Below are 25903 nucleotides of genomic sequence, written 5' to 3' on the forward strand. Positions count from 1 at the left end.
ATTTCTGTCATTTCAATAAACTTTCTCGGTGTTTAATCCAAATGACTCCCTGTTCAGCAAAAACTTGCCAGTAGTTTCCGTTAGATTTTATTAACCCTAAAACAAATAAAATACTTATTTTGTTGTTATAGCTTAACTTGCCAGTACAACAATCCTTCCACAGGTAGTCACAATCCTTCATACATAGCACCACATTTTAAATAAAGATATTTAAGAGAAAGAATAGAAAACCCCTATTTGCTATCGTATAAAGCTTTCATTGGAAATTACTTTCAATACATTCAAAAAGTCTGGCCTATAAATCAACCATCAAGATTTCACCAGCTGGATTTCCCAGATGTTCACACTTTTAAATAAAATTCTTCAAAAGTAGCAAACATATTGCAACCATTACACTTTGCAAAAGCCACCATCAACAGCTTCTTTCACTTTGGTAAGGATACTTCTCTAAAAACCATTGCATGCCCTGTGACTTGGCATGCAACACAAGGGCAACTAGTGCAATACTGAAAAATTTAAATGCTTAGAAATGACAACAAGCCAGCACGGGCAACACTGCTCCAGCTATTTTATAGCTGAGGGCATGCAAGAGAGAATCATTTGCAAAAACTCTGGAGTGCAGGTGTATTTACTTTAGGGTCTCATTACGCACATATTTTCAACTTTGGAGACCATCCAGACTAGAATTTAACTAAGGTGGTAATTAATTCATCTTGATTCCTCAGTTAAGCCTGACAAACCTAAGTGTAGCCTCAACACTGCTCAGTCCTTTCTCTTTAAGGACAGTTTGGTACAATGAAGCTTTTTTTGAAGCGAATCAATGTAGTATTATTTCATTCTAGAATTTAAAGGTATCTTCAATAAATCAGACAATCCAGGGCACAAATCAAGAAGTCAGCATAGGATAAACTTAAACCAAAACTAATTCACTGATACATGTCTACTCACCCTCTGTAGTAACCACTGGATAAAAAAGGTCTTTCTGACTAGCTCACCATGACAGTAATTAGATTAAAATGAAGATGGGAGGGACAGTGGACACAGCAAAGGAAAGGAATCCACGTGAAGGCAGAAAAAAGGACAGTCACTTTACCACATCACAAGGGAAATCCTTTAATGAACAGGACTTGGGGGTGTCGGTTGATGAGAAGCTCAACGTGACCCAGCAATGTGTGCTCACAGCCCAGAGAGCCAACCTCGATGCAGCCCAGTGTGCTGGGTGGCATCAAAAGCAGCGTGGCCAACAGGTTGAGGGAGGTGATTCAGCCCCTCTGCTCCACTCTGGTGAGACCCCACCTGGAGTCCTGTGTCCTGTCCAGCTCTGGGACCTTCAGCACAGGAAAGACATGGACCTGTTGGAGAGGGGCCAGAGGAGGACACAAAAATGATCAGAGGGCTGGAACAGCTCTCTATGAGGACAGGCTGAGAGAGTTGGGGTTGTTCAGCCTGGAGAAGAGAAGGTTCCAGGGAGACCTTATGACAGCCTTGCAGTACCTAAAGGGGACCTACAAGAAAGCTGGAGAGGGACTCTTCACAAGGGCAGGTAGTGATAGGGGTAGTGGCTTTTAACTGAAAGAGGGTAGATTCAGATTAAAGGAAGAAATTCTTCACCACAAGGGTGGTGAGGAACTAGAACAGGCTGCTCAGAGAAGTTGTAGATGCCCCATCCCTGGAAGTGTTCAAGGCCAGGCTGCATGGGGCTTTGAGCAACCTGGTCTAGCAGAAGGTGGAACTAATTGATCTTTAAAGTCCCTTCCAACCCAAAACATTCTATGATACACTTGAAAAATCACTGCATGGCAGCTCATGCTCAGCAAGAAACAGCACAGAGCTGTGAAAACAGATCTTCCATATTACTTTAAAAAGTAAACATTCACATCACCTCAGACCCAAATTTGCAGCGTTAAGTACTTGTAAAACAACTAGCAACTAAGATGATTTGTAGTCTGAAGTCTAAGAGAGTTATTCAAGGGATTAAGGGTATTGCAATTAAACAGCTCAAATGAGCACAGTCCTTTCCCTTTCAGTGGAAGCGAGAGGACAACAAAAAGTTAGATTTGCTACAGTGGAAAGGTTCTTCAAGTAGCAGCTCCAGAATCCTGAATCACTTCCAAGGAGTAAGAATTGAAGGGAATGCAGTATGTCAGCTTAGGGACTACAGCAGATAGAGTGGAGCAACCACAGCAGTGTGAATTTCACACAACTGGAAGATGACTGTTTTCCTGGAAAGCAGCCTGGAGAGGATCGAGCAACTGCAGATGAAGCACAGGGACTGCAGAGCAGAGCTCCAGCCAAATACACGCACTTTGGAGAGACAACTAACAGTTACCTGAATATCAGCTCCCTATCGCCACCGATTTGACTTTTTGAAAATTTCAGTGTTTTGTAACAACCCACAGTGGGGAGGGACTTTATAGCCACTATTGCGAATGCTTGAAGAGACTCTTAGGAACATCAGAATTCCCAAACAGGAATGGAGGAATGTGGGGCTGGAAATGGCTGGATGATCAAGTTCACTGTGCTATGACCAGGCACATGATTGTCCAGAAGGCCTTAGAGAATCTGAGTTATGCATTGCTATTCGCGCCAGCCACAAAAAAAACAAAAACAAAACAAAAAACACCACCCACAAACCACCATGAACAAACACAAAACATTTTTATAGTACAGACACCCCCACAAATTAGATGAGGGGATATAAAAATGGGATATTTTTCTCTATAAGCATCTGATTAAAAACTAGGGTGAGTCCAAAAGTTGGCCTGTTTGTCCATCTGTACAAAGTGAACCACTCACTTCACTCCAGTTTTCATGGAATAAATATCTACACCTACACCTGGCAGGCTCTTAAGTAACACAGGCTGCTCTAGCAGGCACATCAGCAGTCAAAATGGCAAAGAAAGTGAGCGATGCTTTCTCTTCCAAAAAAAAAAAACCCACAACCAAAAACAAACAAACAAACAAACAAAACCCAATGAGATTCCTTCTTCCAGCCACAGTTCACACAGTTGATAGACTGGTGATACACACCAAAGGAAAGCTTTTCATAACACTAAATGTATGCACACACATCCATTCTGCAAAGAGCTGCAGTTGCCAGTGCTTTTGGTCTGCCTAATCTGCAAATACATGAAGAGCTCTGTTAGGAAAGAGTTTACACTAATTTTCTCTCAAGGTTCTAAAATTTGTCTTACCTACCACACATAACTTCGTATGTGGTACAAAGCAACAGACTTAACACTCCTCCAGGAACTGCGGTCCTCTGCTAAAGCAGTGGACAAGAACCAGAGCACCTGCACACCGCAGCACACCGTGTCAAAGGCAATCCTCAAAATACAACAAGTCAGAAAGGCAAACTGAATACGCAAAATCTGTGCTGAGAATTCTTAAAAAAGACCATGTTACAGGTGTCAGTTCAGGAGGCAACATATTTGACATATACTCCCAAGCCCAGAACTATCACTGCCTTTATGTCAGGCAAAAGAGTAGTATTGTCAACAAGAGGAGATGACAGACACTAAACCAGTAAACCTCATTCAGAAGGATCCAATGAGACAGCCTCGGTGTTTATTAAAACATCTGGTTAAGCAGCCAACTAAATATTTATCCTTGAGAAAGAGGCAGACTTCCAGCTCATCCAGGCAAAAAGCTTTAAACCCTGCTCTCCTGGGGCATTGGCACTGTGGGGAAGGCACTTGTTCCTAGAAGGTCTCTTGTCCAAGAGCTGCCTGAACCCCATCCCAGCTTCCCTGGCAAGACCAGTCAAACCAAACCAAACTTCAAGGCACCCTGGCTACTAAACACAGGTTTTCAGTCATGCCCTTAAGAGGAAGGGGCACTTCCTATGGCACAGAAAAATAAAAGTGAGAATGACAGCAAATGACCACCCCTGCAGAGCCATCAGAGTCCACCTGCAGTGCTCAGCCCACCATCCTCCTCCTTTGGTTTGGGCTTTGCAGCATTGTAGTACTGGAGGTACCGCTGTGAAATGCAGCTTGAAATAATAACTTTGGCTGGAAATTACCTTCTTGCCCCCTTGCCCCTTCTGATACATCAGAACATTCCATCTTTAAACTTATTTTATAAAGTGAATTAAGGAGAACAAAAGGAGGAAGAGACATGAAGCCTCACAACAGATTCGTACAAATTACTCTGCTATTTCAAGCAGGTTCACTTAGACTCACTTGAAGAGAAAAATGTCATTATATTGGGGAAAAAAAAAATCCTTTTTATAATCTGTGCGCATACATAGAAGATTATAAAATCATGTTTCTGACCTTGTCTTTCCTCTCTTTACCTTTCTCCCCTCTTCTAGTCTTTACTTTTTACATAAAGCTGCCATAACAGCTCATTGTATTGGAACTGGTAACTGTTCAACCAGAAGACCTGATGCTCTGTCAAGAGCTTTGTTGAAAAGAATACAACCAGATTTTACAGTAGTTACATGGCTACACTTTCTAGTGACCTATTCCTGAACCCTGACTCAGTCAGGGAGGGAGCTGCATTCCCCAGAGATCAAATAGAAGTATGCATAATCCATTAGATACTGTTTTTCAGTCATGTGTGGTACAATGATCGACAGTTCTTCACAATACATACAGTCATCTCAGTTTTGCTTCTTACCAGGGAGGGGTTGGACAAGTTTTTATCTATTTCTAAGAAATCAGCTTAAGTGAAACATTGATGTTTTCCTAACGCAAAGGTAAAATTGGGGTAGACCTGCAATTTATTTAAACATAAGACCAAACTAAACTATCAAACAAAAATCAATCTTTATTTTTAAGAGAACACATGTTTTTACCTGAGACTGCATGCAGGAAACAAACACCGTTTTACGAACATAGGATTTAACAAAGCTTAGTTTCTTCCCTACTTATATGTTTTCTAAGAAAGGGCATATGCCAGATGAAGTTTTTTGCTACATTTGGGGAATTTTAAAAGTCTCTCACCAATATGGACACTTGTAAGGATTTTCTCCTTAGTACACTTTCTGGGCTTCTCTCCTCCACCCAGCTCCACAAATTTTGTAGAAATTTGAGCTTTGTGAAAGTGTTTTTTACCCTTCTGTAGACTTTGACTGGCCAGCAAGTTCAAAGAAGATGGTAAATCTAAAGAGGGAAGCGGACAGTCACCAAATGACTGCATCACCCTTGTTTTGCTACAGACCATGGCAGGAAGACTAAGAGGTGCAGAAGAAGATGAATTTTGGGTCTCAGGGAAAGGCCAATACCTAGCACCTCCAAGCTTGCTAGCTCCAATCATTCCTCATGAAAGTAGCAGAAGAACATACAGGGAGACCCTTTCAGACTTGAAAGAGGTTGGCAATTCTCTTCTCTCCTAAACATTTAAAGCAGCAATGGATGCTACCAGAATCAATCAGAAAGAGAGATAGATGAAAAACAAACAAACAAATAAAAAAAAAGAAAAAAAGAAAAAACCACCACACATATAAAAAAAATGCTGTACTGTTGAAATCTGAACTTTACAAAATTGGTTGAACGTTGCCAAAACTTTGTTTAGAAAAAAAGCAGGGAGGGTGATGAAAGAAGGGAAAAGTGTTCCAACAACATCAAAGCATTCTCTTCTGTGTTGTTAAAATATTTTCTATCTTGAAACACAAACTTTTTGTGCTGACATATTTCTTTTTGCATGACACAATTTTGAAAATGAAAAAAAACAAGCAATAGAAAACCCTCATGAAATTGAACACTAACCAACTTCCTTTGCTGTTCTACTGTCCAATCTCTCTACTCTGGAAAATTCTGAAAGTTCAGGCTTTGTTCCAAAGTGGAACAAAGCACGTTCTGAAATCGCAAAATGCTTTGTGGAAAAGAATGTTAACCCACCGACAGAGCTATTGTTCGTAAATGCAGGTGGACCTCCAGAGAGAATCACTAGGCCCCAGACTTCTGCACCAACCAGATAAGCCCACAAGGAATACAAGGAGAATCACTGCATTTCACAAATGGACAAAACTTCTCTCTATGGACACCCTAAAGCATCACCAACAGAAAGAAGGAAAAAAACAAAAGGGACAAAAAAAGTAACTACTGGGAAATCTTCATATTTAGGAGGGGAGAGGGCAGATGATTCTACTAAAATCCACATTAAAAAAAAATTAACCAAACAAGTATGAAAAATCAATATGGAATAGTCTGCCTCTTTTCCCTATTTCTGCCTGCACATTCTCTCGTCTATTCTGCACACACACAGAGTAAGTCTTCTCTCATTCTTTATTGTTATTGATGTACAAAAAGGAGATTTTGTTTAGTTTTCATCTGTGCTAGTTATTTATATGCTGCCTCCCAGTTGCCACCATTAAAAAAGGCCATGGACCAACAACCATAAGACACTGCAAGATCATTTGATTTACCAGCTGTGCTTACAGAAAATATCAGCCAGGACAGTCAGATGACATCACAGCAATTTCCAGGCAATGGTTTTCAACGTGTGAAGCCGAGAAGTATGCAGGATACACGTAAGGAGTCCACAGACGGTAAGTAAGAAAAGACAGGTCATTTGTGCCATGCACGTTGGAGAGATATTTCTAAAGAGGCCTCAACACTCAAAGACTGAACTCCACAGCGAGAATTAGAAAATAAAGGATTTCAGTCTTTAACAAACTAAGACTGGGTTTCTTCAGCCTTTTCAGAAGCATTTGGAATGTAAAAGAAGCCTTTCAGAATTTCAGATGTGAAATATTTCAGTTAGACAAAAGGAAGAAAAAAAACACCATCCTCAAACTGCTACTAGTTGCTCCTGCTAGTAACACAACTGTTGCCTCTTGCAGTATGTTACTAACAAGAATATATTTATATGAAGGTTCAAATTCAAAAGCCAGTGGTCTCCTTCTCAACCAGCGGTGTCAGTGAAACTAGGGTTACAATCAGACCAAAGTTACTGTAACTTGGCTGTTGGAATCCCAGCTCAGAAAGTAACACCCAATGCTTTTTAAGCAAAGAAGAAACTTCGTCTTACAAAGAGATCTCAAAGCAATGATGAATGAGCAAGAGCACAAAACCCTGAGGGCTGTTCTGCCTCCAGCTTTCATGCAACCAGAATATGTTTGTCCAAGCTCCAGCTGCTGATCATATGCGGCCACCTCCAAGAATAACATGATTCAGATGAACAGACTGCCTGAGCTAAAAACGCGTCAAATTATACAGCGACAGATGGTGCTTCCCGGGTTACTCTTACCTCACGTAATTCCAGCCTCTGAGCAACAGCTTCCAGGCACTCCTGCCCTGTGCTCTCCACAGAGAGGGTGCACTCAATGACATTGCTGTCCAGCAGACGGATCCTTGTCACAAAGCAGTTCTTGCTCAAGACGTTGTAGCGTCTGGTCCGTCGCAATTTCAGCCCGAAAGGCATGGCTGTTGGCCTGGAAGGTCGCCCCTTCCCTCTGCTCTTCCCAGAGTTACCAGCACACTTGTTGACTTGCCTTGAAGGCTTCTTCAGCTGGCACTACTCTCCTCCAGAAATGGAGGTAGCTGTCCATTCCCAGGGTGAGCTTCAAGGGATTCCTGCAAAATACATAAAAATAAGTACAGTTAAATGTGAAACAAGATGTTCCTAAAGATCAGTGGAAAAGAAAAAAAAAAGCTTAAAGGAAGAGAGTCACATTTAAAACCATAAAATAAACACCTCCACACACCGGCTTGTCAGGCACTTAGAACATCTCCTAAAGGAGCACCTTATACAACAAATCTTTCAAAATTACATCTTGGCTCTGAATTTAAAGCATGGATTTAATTGCAAAGCCATTCTTTGAGAAGCTCAGTACAAACAGCAACTCTACAGGGCACACATCCAGAGGTGCTAACTCTCCCACCATTACCCCCACCACAGGGGTCTATAACATAATCTTCAAGTTAAGTTTTGGTGCCCTCAGGACAGCTTTGAAAGCGAGCTTAAAAAGCTAAGGAGTAGAGGCATTTAAAGAGAGGTGCGATTTTGAAAGAAGAAAGGCTGGCTTCAGTCAGCAGGAAATGCAGGCACTCGGCATCTCTGAAAAATCAAACCTAAAGTATGCATGTGAAAGGCAAGAGGCATCCCAGCCATTTCACAGAAGGCTCCTCTGAGGCAACTCCTGACATTTTGCTCACTTTCAGCTCCAAAGCAATTCGGCATTTCACCCTTCCAGGTGGAATGAGTAACTGCAGGAGCAGCTGTCAGAGACCAGGATAAAACTGAGTGGGAGGCAGAGAACACACATTCTACATGTTGTTTCTAATTAGTACTCCTAAAATTTATCAGGGACACGTGCAACTGTCAAGCCCAAATACAAAGTATTTAAGAAGCTATGATCCTCATCTGAGAGATCAAAATATTAACAAAAAAAAAAGTTTAGCTGAGAGAGGGTTCAAGCTAAACCAAAACAAAGCATTTGCACTGGCATAATCAGCTTTAAAACATCACTTTCCACGTGAAGAGAGGAATGAAATAAAAAGCAAATTACTTGCTACCAAGCCTTCCTGATATTGTTTAAACATTCTGGAGAAAGAGACAGAGGGACACTAATGCTGACATTTTTAAAGTGCATTTCTCTTAAATAATACCACAAACAAAAACTAGCTCCCATTTCCTTGCTTCCTTAAGAGAAGCCCAAGAAGCACTGCCAGCGCTGTATGCACAATTTAGCTGGATGTGACATTTCAAACAGACAGTACACTGCTCACATGTATCATTTGGCATAGAACTGCATGAATCAGTTATTTTCACTTTTTACTGAATGTAGTTGCTATGGAGATTATTAGAAGCAGGCTGATTGACTGCACTGATTATCATTAGGCTAGAAACATAACTGCCACATATTTGGTAAAGCCTATTTTCCAAAGCCAGTCTATCTTGCCATTGATTAGGGGGTTAAAGCAACACAAACAAACAACAACAACAAACACCCACACAAACAGAAAACCACAAGCAACCTCTCGCTGGTAAGGTGCACAACTACTCTGACAGTCTACTGTTAACAGCTTTCCCAGAGAAAAACTAAACCAGAGTTTGAGAAGGGGCACGTGCTATTTGGCTGAAGTGCAAACAAATTAGCTGCTGTAGTTGAATCCCCCATTTGAGACATAACGTATTATTCTCACAGGATTACACAAGAGAGCTGTTATACTTTGCAGCACTGTAACATCAGAAGCCATCGAAGACACGTCAATACTTCCTCACAACAGTCTGATGAGGCAGGGATGTGCTACCCATTACTCACGGGAGAGGAACTGAAAACAGCATTAGCCAGCTTGTCCAACACCACTCAGGAGAACAGGCAGCAGATCTGTGTGCTCAAACACACAGGCCAGGCTAGTGCTTTAACCCCTAGCCAACCATGTGGCAATTACCTTGCCTACCAACCTAGAAAAACTGCAGCACAAAGTTGAAAAGTGGGAAGAATGGAAGGAAATTACAAAGAAGGAAGGATGTGAAGGACTCTGTCTTATCACGAACAGCGTTTTCGTTCAGTCTCTGGCTTTGCAGATTATTCTGAGTCAGACACATGGAGAGTTTTAACTAGTCAATTCAATTAAAAAAAGAAAAAAAAAAAAATCTTATATTGCATTACTGAGTTGCATGCATTTCCTTGCAGAACACGAGCTATCCTCTAGGCAGTAACTCTATAGATAATAGTAGCCCAAAGATTAAACCAATGCTAGTTAAAAAAAGAAGTGATTGGCCTTGCTGAAGCTGGCACATTGAACACTACGGCTATTGCAGGACAAGCCACCTCAGACTTGTGGGGAAACATGCTACTCTGCAATAAACACAACAATTGCTGTTTAACAGACATGTCAACATAGATTGCAAATTAATTGCTCTCAGTTATATCATATGCTCAGGTAAACAAGGCCAATATTTCCTCTATTTTTCAAGAAGCAGTGAAATAAAAGTTTTTCCTCAATTCTGCATGATCAGGCAGCACCATTTTCTAAAGATGCAGACATACAAACATCTTAATGGATGCACTTTGTGTAATAGGGTTTGGGTTACTTTTTCATTTCACTTGAATATACATCAATGCTCGATGACAACTCTTTCACAAATGTCACACTTAAATTAGCTTCCGATTAAAGAATGAATTGGGATAATGAGGCTGAGACAGTTTAAACCAGCCCAAATTGGTCCAGTCTGTAACAACTGTTAATTCTCAATTCAATGCACATGTCTAACCTTTCTGTTTACACATCTTCTGGATGTTTGACCAACTTTCTACGTGGGTTTTCTATTAAGTGGACACTCAGAAAGCTTCTGGTAAGCTTGCTAAATGAGATCTCAAAGGCCCTGGTCACTTACAGGTTCCTAAAGCAAGCAAGGTTTTCAGCTTCTTCATATTTGTATAATCTTAAAAGCATCAGGAGCATCCATTTGTATTCACAGGTTTTTTTGTAGACAACTAAAAAAAGGAGAAGACTGGAGATAGAAGGGTTTTGGTCTTGCAGATGAAGGATTATTTCATTACAGGATCTCCTTTCCTGGTTAAAGCGTTGCCAAGAAGCAGCAATGTCCCTAACCAAGTTAGTCAAAGTATTCAGGTGTTCACAACACTCCTTTCCTGAATGAAACTACAGCAAGCCTATTAAAAGCTCATCAGACAATCATGAACTCATTCTGCTTTTATAAAGTAGTTTAAGAATATTTCAGGTATGAAAAAGACAGACATTACATCATTTAAACTGACATCTTCTATTCAAGGATTTCTTTTTCTGGAAAGAAGCTAGACTGAGCTCTTTACAAACCTTGGGTATTTTTCCTTTTTTCTTTTTGTTTCTTGTTTTGATTATTTTGGATTCTTTCTTCCCCTTCCTACCATCACTCTTCAGATTTACGTATCAATTTAGTTAACCTGACACTAACAAGCATGCCAAATTAAGCTAGGTTTTTAGCAGGAGCATAAGCTTGGGAATTTAAACATTCTGCCAATGGAAATTCCCTTTGTTTAAAGTACATACTTTGTAGGCATATAAAACAAACAAAAACCAATAATGCCCGCAAATCACATCCCGAAGCCACAACTGAAAAAAAGCTTTGCAGAAGCACAAACAATTTACCTGCCCATCTAATGACTCATCTTTAAGTAAGACATCACTAATACCCAATACAAATGCCAACACAAAAGTAAAGCCTCAAAATCAAAAGCTGAAATAAGGTCCATCTGAAAACCAAAAGCCTGGCACTAAAACTTGAAAATATCTGAGAAGGTGAGGGGGGATGACTGGGAAGGGAGGATGACCCAGCAGGGAGGGCCCTGTCCTGATCCAGTGCACCACAGGCCTTCAGGGGATGAGCTGGGTGACCAGAGCTGGGTGCTGGACATGAGTCCGCTGACAGCCCCAGGCATGGCTGGTGTTGAATCAGGTCCAGGGGCCAGCCGGGGAGCTCCACCTGGGGCAACAGGGGACAGGGCCGGAGACCACCAACCCCAGAGTTCAGCCCCAGGCTGATCTGAATGAGAGGAAATGGCCTCAAGTTGCACCAGGGAAGGTTCAGGTTGGATAGGAGGAAACGTTTCCTCATGGAAAGGGTTGTGAAGCACTGGAATAGGCTGCCCAGGGAAGTGGTGGAGTCACCATCCCTGGAGGAGTTTAAAAGGTGTGTAGATGAGGCTCTTAGGGACATGGTTTAGTGATAGATTGACGTTATGGTTGGACTCGGTGATGTTAGGGCTCTCTTTCAACCAAAATGATTCTATGATTGTACAAAATAGGGGTCCCAGGCCTGTGGGCGGAAGGTGGGCGGAAGCCCCAGGTGAGGCTGGTCAGGGCCATTAAAGCACACAGGTGCACTCAGGGTCCACAAACCTAACATAGTTCCCAGGTGCTGGATCGGGCCAGTGGAGAACTCTGACTGCATCTTAAACCTTTAACTCCTTTCAGCACATGCTCATTTGAAAGTTAAACTTTATTCTGCAAAATATTTCTTCTGAAACAGCTTGGTGCCCAATACTGCACACAGAATGTAAAATCAAAACAGCTTTTGAAAAAGCATCTATCCCAAATGCAGTTTCATCAGTACAAAGATGAAGAGATACCACGTCTTAGTGGAGTTTGGTAAAGCTTAATATTCTCTTGTTTCAGTAAATCAAAAGAAAAACTGACCAACAAGCCAACTCCTTCACTAATAGACATTAGAATCCTATTTCTTGTGTTACTTCCTGAAAAAAGCCATATGGATAAAGTCAACAGCTACAAGGAATATAGGGAAGACTGAAGGCGGCAATAGAGGGTAAAGAATAAAACCAGATTTGACACAGAATAAAATTAAACTTTCAACCCGCAATCTCATTACAAGCACAGTGTAAGTTCTCTTACCGGCTTTCACTAGAAAGCAGCTTCAAGATGGAGTCTGATATGAACCTTCCATGTCTCAGCTCAAGACATGCCAACTTATCTCAATGCTACCCATGAAGCCTTACCAGCATGTTAACTGTGCAAAGGCAGCAGATATGGATGTATTAATATGATCTCTCCAGAGGTATTTGATTCCCTCACAACACCACTGCATCTTGCAAGAGGAGAGATGAGAAATCATCGAGGATTTTTGCAAGAAATCTGTCTCTGTACAAAAGAGTTTTCAAGGAATAGCACTCCCCCCTCATTCAGCAGCAGAATGCTGTTATTCGCATACAATGAGGTAGCAAAAAACACATATCTGATATAACCAAGAATATCTTCCAAGCACAACACTGGGCACCAAACTGAACCACCCTCAAGCCGCAGATGGCACAGCTGTAGTGGTTTATTTAGGGAGAAAAAGGCTTGTCACGACCCAGAGCAGTAACGCTATCAATCAGCAACCAGCCTTCTTCATGGGCCAGTGCTGCATGAAGAACTAGGTCAGGCTCACACTGTGATATGTAACTCAGAATTGCTTCTGATTTTTAGGAAAACTTTGTTAGTTTCCATATAAAATATATAAAAAACAAATCTCCTGAGGGGTTTAAATAACCTGATAAAGATATTTGTGCCTTTCCAAAACAGTACTTTTTTTTTCTTTGAGACATTACAGTGAAACTAGGTCAAACCACTAATACACACAAAAAAGCAAATAAATGAATATTTTACATATTTTCCAAACCTAAAACCAAAAGAAGACAAATATGAAAAATTCTTCCTTCGCTCTCTCAGTCAGCTGGGACTGGCCAGACTGTTTTGTTAGTAGTTTTAAAAGACAGACTGAAGGGAGCAAGGGAAGTCTTTAGGTGTTTTGTGAGGAAGAGGCCATACAGTGGAAGCTGCTTTATTTGGTGAAGGGCACTGCTCCAGACACAGGGCATTCTCCTGCTTCCTTAAATTTATTTAAAAGCCAGGAGGGAAGAAAGGCTTATAAATAATTAAGGCCAAGATAACTGTCAGGACATTTTCAGGACTTGGTCCTCTATTACAGACTTTATATATTTAACTGTACCACATCCAAAGCAGTTTTTAAAAAAAAAAAGGGGGGGGGCGCACCTGAGATGAAATGCACTTAAAGCAGAATGCTTTCTCTCACTTCATTCGCCTTTGTACGTAATTTCTGAAACTCCAGGAAGAAAGCAATTACTGTCAAACTGCAGCCTGTATTTACCCAGCGTGCGTGGCAGCCCTCCAGCATTCCCAGCGCAGCAGCACACCTCACACAAGTATGTAACCCTGGGCTGGGCACGACACCGCAGCGTTCGATGGGAGCTGCAAGTGGTGTGTGAGCCCACAGGTTTAGGGAACAATAAAAATGACAGCGTATGGGAGATGGGACGTCTGGCACTATCCACCTCCACCTAGTTGCGTTCCATCTAGAGGAGGATATCTCTCCCTGTGAAACAGCTTTCCCTCCTGTGATTGCTCTCGTGTGAGAGTTTCATGCTGGTAGAGCACAGCAAGGAGTATTCCTGTGCCTAACAGGGTGTCTGTATCCCTCCCAGTTATGGGTGGAATTCCCATCAAGCCTGCTGAAGTCTCAGGAGTGAAATTCATCTCTGCACAGATGAAAGTGGTTTTTAACCCTACACAATATAAGCCTTCTGCTGCAAAGCCACTGTTTTCAACTACTAGTTTATGCAGTCCCTGGCAAGACCTGGACATCATCCCCAGGCATTTACATCTTTAAAAATTTGTGGGGAGATTTAGGTATTACCATAATCCAAATAGCAGTAAAACCAATAACATTATCACCTCTACATTCTGGAACAACAATAAAATTATATTTTCATTTCATTTTTATAACTATTATAATATTCTATGCAGAACTTGCAAAGTCTGAGCACCTAGAGATCCCATACCTATGTGCCTGAACAAGCACCGTGGACTCTAGAACATTCAAACCAGAAGACAACGGCTACTGTTACTACTGCTGTGTCTCATCAGACACCAATAAACAGTGGCCACAGATCAAAAGTCATCTCAGTTAGCATTTTGACTTTCCCAATTCCATCACAGTTCTCCCTTCTCAGGAAAACTTCCACTGCCATCAGATCCATCTTTGCTGTAACAGATTTTTTTGTATCTGTGTGTTTTTGTATGGGTCAGATTCTGCTTCCAGTAGTCCAAATAAAACAACTAGAGATGTTTAAATAAACACAAAAGAATTGCCCCAATTCAGACCAGTTAAAATTTTACCCTTTCTTCTCTTTTGTTGCAATACCTGTGAGAGTACGTACCCACTGACTCTGAAGTATATAAATGTTTAGTAGTATCAAGTATCAAGTATTTTTGTGGATCTCATTGAGTTGTGTCTGACAATCTGTATCACAGAAACGATGTGAACTTCCCAAGCTGCAAATTAGTGACTTATCCATTACTTCATTGCTCCAGAATACCTTCAACAATCCAACAGGTCTTTATAATGCAACTACTGATGAAGGACTCTCATTGAGTAAGTGTACACATTGAATAAGTTAGGAGTAACATCTGCATAAAGTAACATACCTAAATGATGCTTGGGTTGCCATTGTGATTGGTTTTAATCTACAAGAATATCAGTAATGAAGCTGGAGTTTGTACCACTCGCTTGTACACCTTGTAGAACTTTGTGCTTTAAAGTTTTAAAAAAACAAACAAACAAAAACCAAAAAACACCACACCAGACCCCAGTAGTTTTTCTTCCTGAGTAGGAAAGGCTGCCTGTCTGTCCATGCAGCAGCTCCAAGTCTCTGTGACGGCAGGGTTTAGGTGCAGCAGTTAACCATTTACAACCTTCTCAGACCTTGGTTATGCTATTGCAGGACCTCAAATTAGACACAGCCAAGAGTGATCGGTGCCTGGAGGGCACCCATCCAAGGATACAGTTTCATATGTGAGGCAGCCTCCTTTAAGAGCTCAATACTGCCAGGAATGGGAAAGGAGGTCCTGCTCTTTTATTTATTTTATTTTTTCCCCTTTCCCTCCTCAATTCCAGAGCACATCAACACAGCTTGTCTCCTGCCAGCTCTAGAAATCTGCTGGGACCTCCTCCTGGTTGAGCCACTTCACCTCCCTAACTCAGTAATAAAATAGGATCCTTTTCAGCTTGGTCAGTGAGTTTAAATAGCTCACAGTCAGAGCCCAGCAGGAGTAGCTCACCTGGCTACTCAGGGCAGAAAGCAGAGCCACACAGCTCAGAGAAAGAAGAAAAGGAGCAATTCTGCCTCAAATGACAGCAGTCGGTCAGGTCAGCTAAGCAGTTTGTGGAATCACAGCCCAAGGAAGGCTCCTGGTCTCAGCAGGCAAGGAAACTCCCCAGAACACATTCCTATTCTTCCTGTATGGCAAAGCTACGTTAGAATAAAAGTTACTTTCTTCAAAATAGCTAGTAGACTCAAAACATGCTACTTTTTTTCTTGTTTTTTTGTTTGCTTGTTTTTGGTTTTGTTTGTTTGGGTTTTTTTTTTCAAAATAAAGCAATTTATTCTGTAACTGAATGTCCACAAGAGGAGTTAATACTGCAAAATCTACATGGGTTATGTTTTCTACATGGACAAAAAAGTCAGAAGAAGCAAGACCAGCATTTTTGTATTTTGGCACATCGTTCTTTTCAACATACTACTACGCTTGTTTCCTAAGAACCACCCTTCAGAAAGGGCACCAAAGGCACATGGTCCTGCATCCTAAACACGTCCTTGTAATCAAAGATCAGGAAAACATAACCTTTCTTTTAAGAGTCAACTATTTAAAATCAATTATATCCAAGTGCCTTAAAACCTCTGAGAAGATTTGACAGGTTTCTTAACTTCTTGTCCCTATTTGCCCCACTATCTACAATCAGTAGCAACGTGGTGTTGGCACTATTTACGTTTTCTTTCAGTTAATCACTTTTGTGAAAGGTTTTCAACTCCTTCAGGCTCGCTGGAGGTATAGTGACTATAGGAGATTACATTTCCTGCTACATGTGATTGATAGGCTTGCAAAACAATTATAAAACCAGTAAAGGATATGCTTAGCAGAAACCACAGAGAAACTTTTTATAGCATACTTTCATTATTCTCTCGTGCTACAAAGTAAAACTGCAAGTAAAAGTTCTAAACACAGGATAACACAAAGAGCAGAAGCAGTAACTGTAACAGAGGCAAGGAACTGAACCAGATATGCAGTAAAATTATACACCCCAGTACATTCACACTAGTTAAACATACACCAGCACAAACTGGTGCCAGTTGTTATATATTTTCAAATGATGCAAGAAAAAGGGTTTTTTAAAAACAAAATGTTCAAACATCACCTATCCCGCTTTTTTGAAAAAATACCTATTTCAAGAGCTGGCTGCAGTTTCGCTTCTATGTCGGGATTTTGCAACGGGATGGTGACAAGAGTGCATTTGGAGATTAAGCAGCGAAGTGCCATAAGGCTTGTGAGACTGGCAGATCTGCCTGCAGCTGGTTACACTCCAGTGGTAGATGGAGACTGGAAGCTGCCTTAGGTGTGCTCAATTGACGCTGCTCTCAGCTGAGACCCTGCCAGGAATGTGTGCTATCCCAACAAAATACAGTCCTATGCGCTTCATAAAGGTGTGATTTTTCTGCTCCTGCCTTTCTTCTGATTTCAATACAGCTTATACAACTGAGTTTCTACAATTTCTAGTCTAACAGTGCTCATGCTGGCATACCTCCCACTCTTCTTTAAAATTTGCCAAGTATATATATTAAAGAAGGTCTCTCAAATGAGAAAAAAACTAGGTAAACTTGGGTTATAACTATGGATTTCCAAAATGCATCACACTAACGATTGCAGAAGTCAAAAAGGTACCTATCCAACGTAAGGAGGTTCCAACATACTGGGATTCCTTGGCCGAACCAAGAAAGAAAATGTTTTCTTAAAAAAAAATCTTGTAAAACCCAAAGAATCACAGATACAACTGGGAGAGAGGGGAAAGATGAGCAAGAAACACTCAACTTGCAACAAATAAAATTTAAACAGTGTGGTGGCCCCTCCAAACTGCAAATCTGCCCTTTTCCTTACAGGAATGAGATCCAGTGCTGCCCCCATCAATGTGAGTAACCAGACTGGCACCAAGTTTAAGCAAGACCCATACCTGTGGGCCTACAGTAAGAATAAAACTTCAGTTTCTTAAAGTTCAGAGCAATGGCCTGCTTCCCAATAGAGGCTCAATTGATCCTGTTGAGGTATTAGATAATGAAGCAGGATGAAACGGATGAAGTGTGACTGCAGATAAGCAACGAGACCCAAGCGTGATGGGGCACAGGAGAAAGGGAGGAGAGGGAGGGAGGAGAAATAAAACTTAAAAAGCATGTACACTGTATATCCTAACCCACAATCAGGCACATTTAGTTACATAAGTAGATATTTCGTGTAAGACCATAACATGAACTTTTGAACTTGCACAGAGAAAAAGCCTCTCTGCTACTCAATGCATTAAAACATCGATGCTGCAAAATGCTGAAAAAATTCCTTCAAGTTCTATCAAAGGAGGATTATATTGTGGGCACATGCATGAAGAAAGTAAATCCGTTATCTTTACTGAATATAGGCCTTGATGTAAATCACACAGCCACAGTCTATGAATAACGGCATTTGTTTCAACAGCAAAACACCTCATCTGAAATACAGAATAGCTGCCGGAAATGAGCTAATGGCACTTTTCTTTCTGAATTAAAGGATTATTTTCCAGTGCCCACTGTGTGGGCTTAAACACTAGCCCGAAACAGTCAAAATACTTAGAAGTAAGATTTATGGCTAAGAGGGGGGTAGGGGAGACCTCCTTTGAAGCAACTGACTTCTTTGAGCGGTGTCTCAGAATTACAAGGCTACAAAAGGACCCCTCTCTGTGAGCAGCCCTCTGCATTCTTCCTTCATCTCTGCTGCAGATTGTATTGATAAACAAGATTTGAAAACAATTACCTGGTTATCACAGAGCTGGATAGCACATAGGAACTGAGATATTATTAACAACAGACGCCATGTGTTTTTTTCTAATAATTTTTAACAGAGAAACTCTTACGCCTCAAATAGCATTCAAGCCATCAATACGAATCCTTCAGCACTAGTATGTTTTTCAAAAGCTTTCAAAGGAGCTTGGGAGAAAAATTATTAATTTACTTTCACAGCATTCCCATAAGTGCTGCTAATGGCACCATCAGAGGAAGGAATTGTACAAATTCTAATCCTATATTGTTTCATTGTACAAAAGTGTAATTTCTTGGTTGTAGTTACAAGAGTACTATAAGATTAGATTGTTTGCTTATTTCCTCTAACATTTTATTTGTAATTAACTCTGCTCAAGAGAACAGCTTTGCGCTGAAGGCTGTAAAACTGTATTAGTTTTGGAGTGTAAAATACAAGTTGGAGCTTTATGCACAGAAGCACTGTAATAAATTCTAAAAATTGTGGTGTGCCTTTCTTTGCTCTGCTTTCATAATAGTGCTTCAATAAATGCTTTAGTACTCTCCCCAAAGGTCTGGACTAAATATTCATGCTTTACATACGATGACAGCTTTATTTGGAATCATACTTGAGGTTATCAGCTTTTAAAGAGATTAAAGACGAATTCTTATTAACTGACCCTATTAGAAGAGGTAGCTGCTTTGTAGCCCTTCAGAAGGAAAAAATGCTTTGCAGAAACTTTTATGTAGTCATGAACTGAAAAGAAATTATTCTTTAAAAATAGAACAGCTTAACTCATTGCTCAGATTAATCCATTTTTATGTTAACATTCTAGCACACCACTGGAGCAAAAAATCTTGCAAGCTTGTGATCCTCCCTAGCTCACAAAATAGACTTCTTATATTAAAACACAGAGAGACAAACATTAACATCCAACATAAATGTTTTCTTATTTTGCTCTTCTTTTCAAGCAATTCAGATTTAAAACAGAGTAGTTAGTCTGACTTTAAGTTCTCATGTGAAAAACAGTAAGGTTACTCCAAATTTAAGTTGCACAATTTATGAAAGAAATCTGGATCTAAACACAACTTGCACAAAATCAAAACATCTTATTTATGACCACAGGTAGGTGTATTTATTGTACATGTGTATCAAAGTGGCACAGATAGGCCTTTGATCTCTTGTAGTGGCCACTGAAGTGCTACTGAATGCCAGCAAAGAAAAATATTAGATATATAGACTACATAAGTTAATTTTCTAATCAATAAGTACAAAACCTAAACACTGGAACAGAGGGAGGTGGGGTAAAATAAAAAATGGCTAAATGACCTCTCTGTACATATCAGGTTCTCTTGTTTGGTATCATGTAATTGGACTTGCAGAAGTCTAAGGAGATAAGGTATCTCTAACACACTTGGCCTTAGTGGGCACACAGGGAGAAGCAGGAGAAGAAACAAAGAATAACAATAAAATCAATGGAGAAAGCCCACGTGGTACAACCCTTCCTGTAATTCTGTTTCTGGTTAGCAAGTTGGAAGCATCTCATTTCTTTAACTTGAAGCCTGATATTTACCTTACTCTGCAATTTTATGTTGACATGGACAACAGATCACACTCATGTCTTAAAGGAGCTAAATTACTGTCCTGGTTTCAGCTGGAATAGAGTTCATTTTCTTCCTAGTAGCTGGTAACATAACACAGTGACGGTTTAGTTGTTGCTAAGTAGTGCTTACAAGAAGTCAAGGACTTTTCAGGTCCCCATGCTCTGCCAGCAAGGAGCTGCACAAGCAGCTGGCAGAGGACATGGCCAGGACAGCTGACCCAAACTGGCCACAGGGGTATTCCATACATATAACGTCATGCTGAGTGTATAAACTTGGAGGAGATGACCCAGAGGAGGGAGGAGAGTGGTGACCACTGTTCAGGAACTGGCTGGCAGGTCATGAACGATTGCATTGTGCATCACTTCTTGCATTTATTCTATTATTATTATTATTATTATTATTATTATTATTATTATTATTATTGTTACTATATTCCCTTTCTGTCCTATTAAACTATCTTAAAGCACGAGGTTTACCTTTTTTCCAATTCCCTCCCCATGCCACCGGGAGTGAGTGAAGGACTATGTCTGGTGTTGAGCTGCCTGCTATGGGATGGACAGCAAGAAACCTCATGTTTCCATCCACTTTGAAGAAAAAGGAAATTAAGCCTCATAATCCCCAGTTCTTTTGCAAAAGTAGGCAATGCCATATGGATGTACTGGTTGAATTAAACAAACAGACAAAAAGTAAAATCTGTCCTTTGCAGTTGTGAAGACACTCATGCCCACTGACATACTGGTAAGTGTGGCCACCACTCCTGTGAAATCAATTAACCTGTAGCCACGCAACGTGGGAGGGAGCAAGACACGTCTCCAACCACAGCCTTTCTAGAACCAGTGCTGAATGGCAGCAGGTTGAACAGAAATCAAACTGCAGGTCAAGATGAGACACCACTGTGCATTTTATTCAACAATTTACCACAAAGACAAGTCTGCAGTAAGCCCTGTTACCATGGAACAGTAAATTGCTGTATGCAATGAAAAAAATCACATCGGACAAAACCACGCGTGATGCCATCTTACAGTAACGTCTACTGCATACGAGGCAACAGTGTCAGTGGAAGGGAAAGAGAAGTGCTTCCTTGCCAAGCAATTCCACCCGAGCTGTTCATTACTGCTAAAGTTCATCACTTCCATCTGCAAAGACAAGGCTTTGAGACAAATTTGCCAAGAATTAACCAGTTTGCCTTTTTTATAAAATGATTAGCTGTGCTTTTGAAAGAGTTACTAAGGACCAAAGGGTCATGGGGTAATTATTTACAGAACTGATGCCAGGGATGAAACGACAGATAAAGCAATTACAAAGAGCATGCAGAGTAAGGAATGAGAAACTCCCACAACTTGTTGACAATTCCAGTGAAGTGTGATTCAGCTCTGCTCTTCCCTTTTGATACTTATAGATGATAATGACAATACAAAATTTGACTCAGGACCTTCGGTTCTCCATTTTCGAGTTCACACTGGAACTACATTAGAAGAAAGAAAAAAAAATACAGTACACCACATGGCAGACATAATGAAGAAGTGATGTTGCCTTGCTTTAGTTTGGAAAGGTATTCAGTTCAATCATGACAGAATTTTTCAGCTAAATAAAGACTATGTTTGCAGTACGAACCACTGTCCTGCACTGCAGTGTAAGAAGGGTTTATAACCTGCTCTTGTGGGAGGGAGACTGGAGGCAGCAGAGTTCAGCCTTGAATCTCCAAGAGGGAACAGGATCACTGGAAAGGAGTTCTAAGTATTCTCATGAAAGAAAGCACAGCTCGTATTTTCCCCAGCCACTGCCCTCCCACCGCAGAATACGGGACACTCAGTGCAAAAGTATTTTCGGTGCCTAAATATAACACAGGCATTCACACAGCACAAACGGGAGAATCCTTCTGGAGGGCTCTCTTCAAAACAAACTCCATTTCTAAGTAAGACTAAAGTTCAAAGTCATATACTGGCATGTCAAATTCAGGATATCCTTGTAAGAATAATGAATTTGTTATTGTACCCAGCTATTTTTATAACATTTCTGGAAGGGAGAAACATGAAATCTACTTAAATGACTCAAATGAAATATACCTTTGTGTTTCTCATCAGTCACAAGGCAAGAAGATCTGATGGAATAATGCCATATCATTATGGGATTTCTTAACATTGGTTTTCATGGGCAACCATTGATTATATATCCCAAAATCAGGTTGCTACATGTTTTTCAGATGTTTTTCTAAACTTTGATATATAAACTTGTCAGAGTAAAATACAGCTAGCCCTTAATACTTCCGTTTATGCCAAAAATAATACTAAAATATTAGAATCATAAAGCCTAGAATTCAGTTGGAAAAATAATACTGCAAAATATCTAAGCATAAACTTCACAATTATATCAAAGGAGAGAAAGGGGGAAAAAAAGTGGAATTTTGAAGAAAAGCTAATAGGTAAAAAAAGGGAAAAAAACAAACCAAACCACACCACCACACAACCATACCTCACACACCAAACCAAACAACAACCCTTCACAGATAGAGGACTGACAGGGAATCCCCAAAAGGCCACAGAATTAAAATCTAAAAGGCAGCCCAAGACCGCTGTTTCTTGTTGAGATCCTCCTACTCCATCAGGTGCTCTAGTAGAAGAAACCAACCATCATTAATTTCCCAATAAAGTGTCCTTGGGGACCATCAAATGCCATGCTACGGAACGACTTATTCCTCTTTCTAACCATGTTATCCCATTTGAACAAGCAGCTCCTGCAGGACACAGCGTTGGCTGTTCACGGCTGTGGAAAGCAGTAATGCAGCTATACCATCAATAACTGGTGGTGAATTAAACTCTTAAAAGCGACAGGAATCCTCTATTCTTGCTGAAGCAAGTGTGTGCCGGCTTGGGAGATGTAGCATCTCTCAGCTACTCATGACAGACTAATTTCAAAATCCTTTGTTACCACCTCTAAATACTCAATTAAGCCAATCACTTTAACTAGCAGTAAGATGTAAGCGCTGGCAGATACATGTCTTCTGACAGTCATAAGGGCAGCACAAAGTCTTCTACCATGTTTTCACAACTGAAATTAAAATGAATTAATTAGTAGAGCCACAAGACCAAGTTCATACTGCAGGATCCTTCTCCAGGTCTCTATGCTAAACAATGTTTTGCCTGCTAGCAAGAGTCTCCTCACCAATAGGTATGAAAGTATTAGCCTTACAGGACAGAAAAAAAGCAATTTTATTTTATTCTTTTTTTAAGTTAGAGCAAGTATTTAGTTTGCAGAGGGGAAAAAAAAAAACACACCACTTTGTCTGGCATAAAAAGAAGAAGAAACAAAAAAAAAAGGCTGAAAAGATAAGCAATGAGCATAGAGAAAACATTTCTTCAGTGCAGACAGGAAAGGGCAAAAAAAAAAGTTACAGCTATTGGCTGATTTGTACAAGTCACAAAAGTGTTCTGAAGAAGTAAAATAGCAGGTGGCATGATTCCCACTCAACATACATAATTTAGGAGGCCAGACCATTCTCCTAAACTCCTTTGCCTATTCAGGCTGCATTTTTTCCACTGCAGCCAAAGCTAATAATAGAGATAGAGCTAATAAAAAGCAGCTCTCTCACGTTTAACTTGTGTTCCCAACAAAAAAGAAATGTACAAAAATCTGGGACTCACGTCACTGGATCAAAAACAAAGCTAGAAACCACCTCAACACTAATTTATCTTTTAGCTCACTCAGTACAGATGTCCAACATAACTACTCATTACCCATTTGCAAGAGTCAGGCTAATCCATTTATGTGCGTTATTATCCAGAAAGCAGAAAAGAGCAATTATACCACTCCATGAAAACAAGTTCAGATTGGAATATTGCTGTCAACTCCTGAAGGTTCACTTCTGTTCATCTAGGACCTCACAAAAGTGAGAACGGTATATTTGTGTACAGATTTGAAAAATATTACAGTAGTTTCAAAAAGTTAACAAGTGAAGTAACCCATCCTGGAATCAAGACATCAAATAGCCTTCCTATTTCTCACTTTGTTTTTCCTTGAAACAGTCTTTATGCTTCTTAGGAGGTTCTAGAAAACAAAATTAACTACTTCTATAGCTAAGAAAAGTAATAATGTACTACATAATTTCCTATCACTACTACAGTTGCCTGTGGAGTCTTAAGAAATTCCAAACACAAGACAAGATTGCCTGGGATCTTGAGAACTGAAGGGAGAAGTTCAGGCAAGAAGACCTACATTAAAGAATGGTCCACACAGTTGAGGCTTGAACACCCCTTTTCAGCTAGAGAAACAAGACAGGAACAACATAAAAACTCTCAAGTGGTATTAAAATCACGTGCCTTAGCAGTACCCCATATATAGTTAGTTCTCCTTTCATAGTGTGGTACCCTGAATACTACAGAATGAAAACAGAGGAGAAGTCTGGCCACAGACACTAGTATAAACCTGTTTTTATGAGTATCGTTTTCCTTCTGCAGAAAAAAGAGTGAAATATTCCATGTAACATTTTATTCTCCTGTAAATGAAGAATACAGCATGCAGACTTCCTGTAGTGGAACACATTTTTCTTTTCCATACGCAATTTAAACTGCCAAGTTTAAACAAAGAAAAATATTATATGTATCCATGGATATCTAATTTTAGAAAGACAAACAGTTCTCCTGCTCCAATGGCAGGGAAAAAGATGGCAAGAAGCAAATAGTTATTACAAGTTGTATGGAAAGGAACTATGACAGTACATGATGGGCGCAGAAGGTGGCAAAGACAGAGCTGGGCAAGTGGCCGTGAGGGAAACACGGCTTCTGGGGCTCTGCATCTGAAATGGACTGATCACACTCAAAGCCACCACATTGTATTGCCACCTTGATAAACTAATTGTTCTAAACTGGAAATGTCTTTAGAGCCTTTACAGCCATTTTCAAGCCCTATGCCATGCTAGTAAGTACTAATATTGGCATAATTATGACTCCATGAAGGGAACTGTAAAGCCTGCACTTTTTTCCAAAAGTCATTGTGGGGTTGGCTTACAGAATTTGGACAGAATTATTCAGAAACTTACCTGGGAGATTTTCATATCTGAATCTGAAGCAAAGAGCATCTAGAAAGTTTTATGTCATGCATTCAGCCTGGAGAAGAGGAAACTGAGACCTAACAGAGGCTACAGCTTCCTCACAAGGGGAGGAGGAGGGGCAGGCGCCAAACTCTTCTCTTTAGTGACAGAACCCGAGGGAATGGCAGGAAGATGTGCCAGGGAGGGTTCAGGTTGGACATTAGGAAAAGGTTCTTCACCCAGAGGGTGCTGGAGCACTGGAACAGGCTCCCCAGGGAGGTGTCACAGCCCCAAACCTGACAGTGTTCAAGAAGAGACTGGACAACACCCTCAGACACATGGTGTGAACTGTGGGGTTGTCACATGCAGGGACAGGAGTTCCTGATGATCCTTGTGGGTCCCTTCCAGCTCAGGACATTCTATGATTCTATGAAGTCAGGAGTTCATCCGACACACCTTCATCACATGAGTAAAACCCAGCACCCAAAATGTACTTTGAACACCCCAACAGGAATGCAGACTGAAAAATAAACCAAGACCTAGTTGAAATTTGTTTCTTCTCTAAGAAAAAAAAGGTGACATTTCTTAAAACAAATACCTGGATATAAATGTAGATGGTCTGGAACACTATAAGCAGCCAAAAGATCTGTTTGAGCAAGCAAACTAGCCAGGAAACACAGGACATGACTAATAAAGAGTCTTCTGAAATCAAAAAGCAGCATTCTTTTTATTTTTAAAAGAGAAGAACTGGCAACACAAAACCTTCTGTGAAGAATGCATTTAGAGTTGACATGAAGCTCCAGGAAAACCTTCAGAGATGCACTACTTCAAAATAGTTTGGATGCTAGGTAGAAATTCTTTCCTATCTAACTGCAAAAACAAATCACGCATGCTTGAATTTTAAAGTTTATTTTCTACTTCAGTTTTAGGAAACACAATAAACATATTGAAACTTTTAAAAGAAAATATTTATGTTCACTATAGGA

The 25903-nt window shown here is 40.4% G+C and overlaps 1 protein-coding gene across 1 annotated transcript in view; it reads right to left on the reverse strand.

The window, feature by feature from the left end:
* The window catches only part of PTPN14 (protein tyrosine phosphatase non-receptor type 14), a 113931-nt gene that overhangs the window by 63286 nt on the left and 24742 nt on the right, over positions 1-25903 (reverse strand). The window contains exon 2 of the mRNA XM_005502759.3: positions 7198-7523. Within this exon, the coding sequence (XP_005502816.2) occupies positions 7198-7371 (174 nt within the window). The 5' untranslated portion in view covers positions 7372-7523. The remainder of the gene's footprint in view (positions 1-7197; positions 7524-25903) is intronic.

Source organism: Columba livia, chromosome 3 (assembly GCF_036013475.1).
Source record: "Columba livia isolate bColLiv1 breed racing homer chromosome 3, bColLiv1.pat.W.v2, whole genome shotgun sequence".
NCBI classification, from domain to species: Eukaryota; Metazoa; Chordata; class Aves; order Columbiformes; family Columbidae; genus Columba; species Columba livia.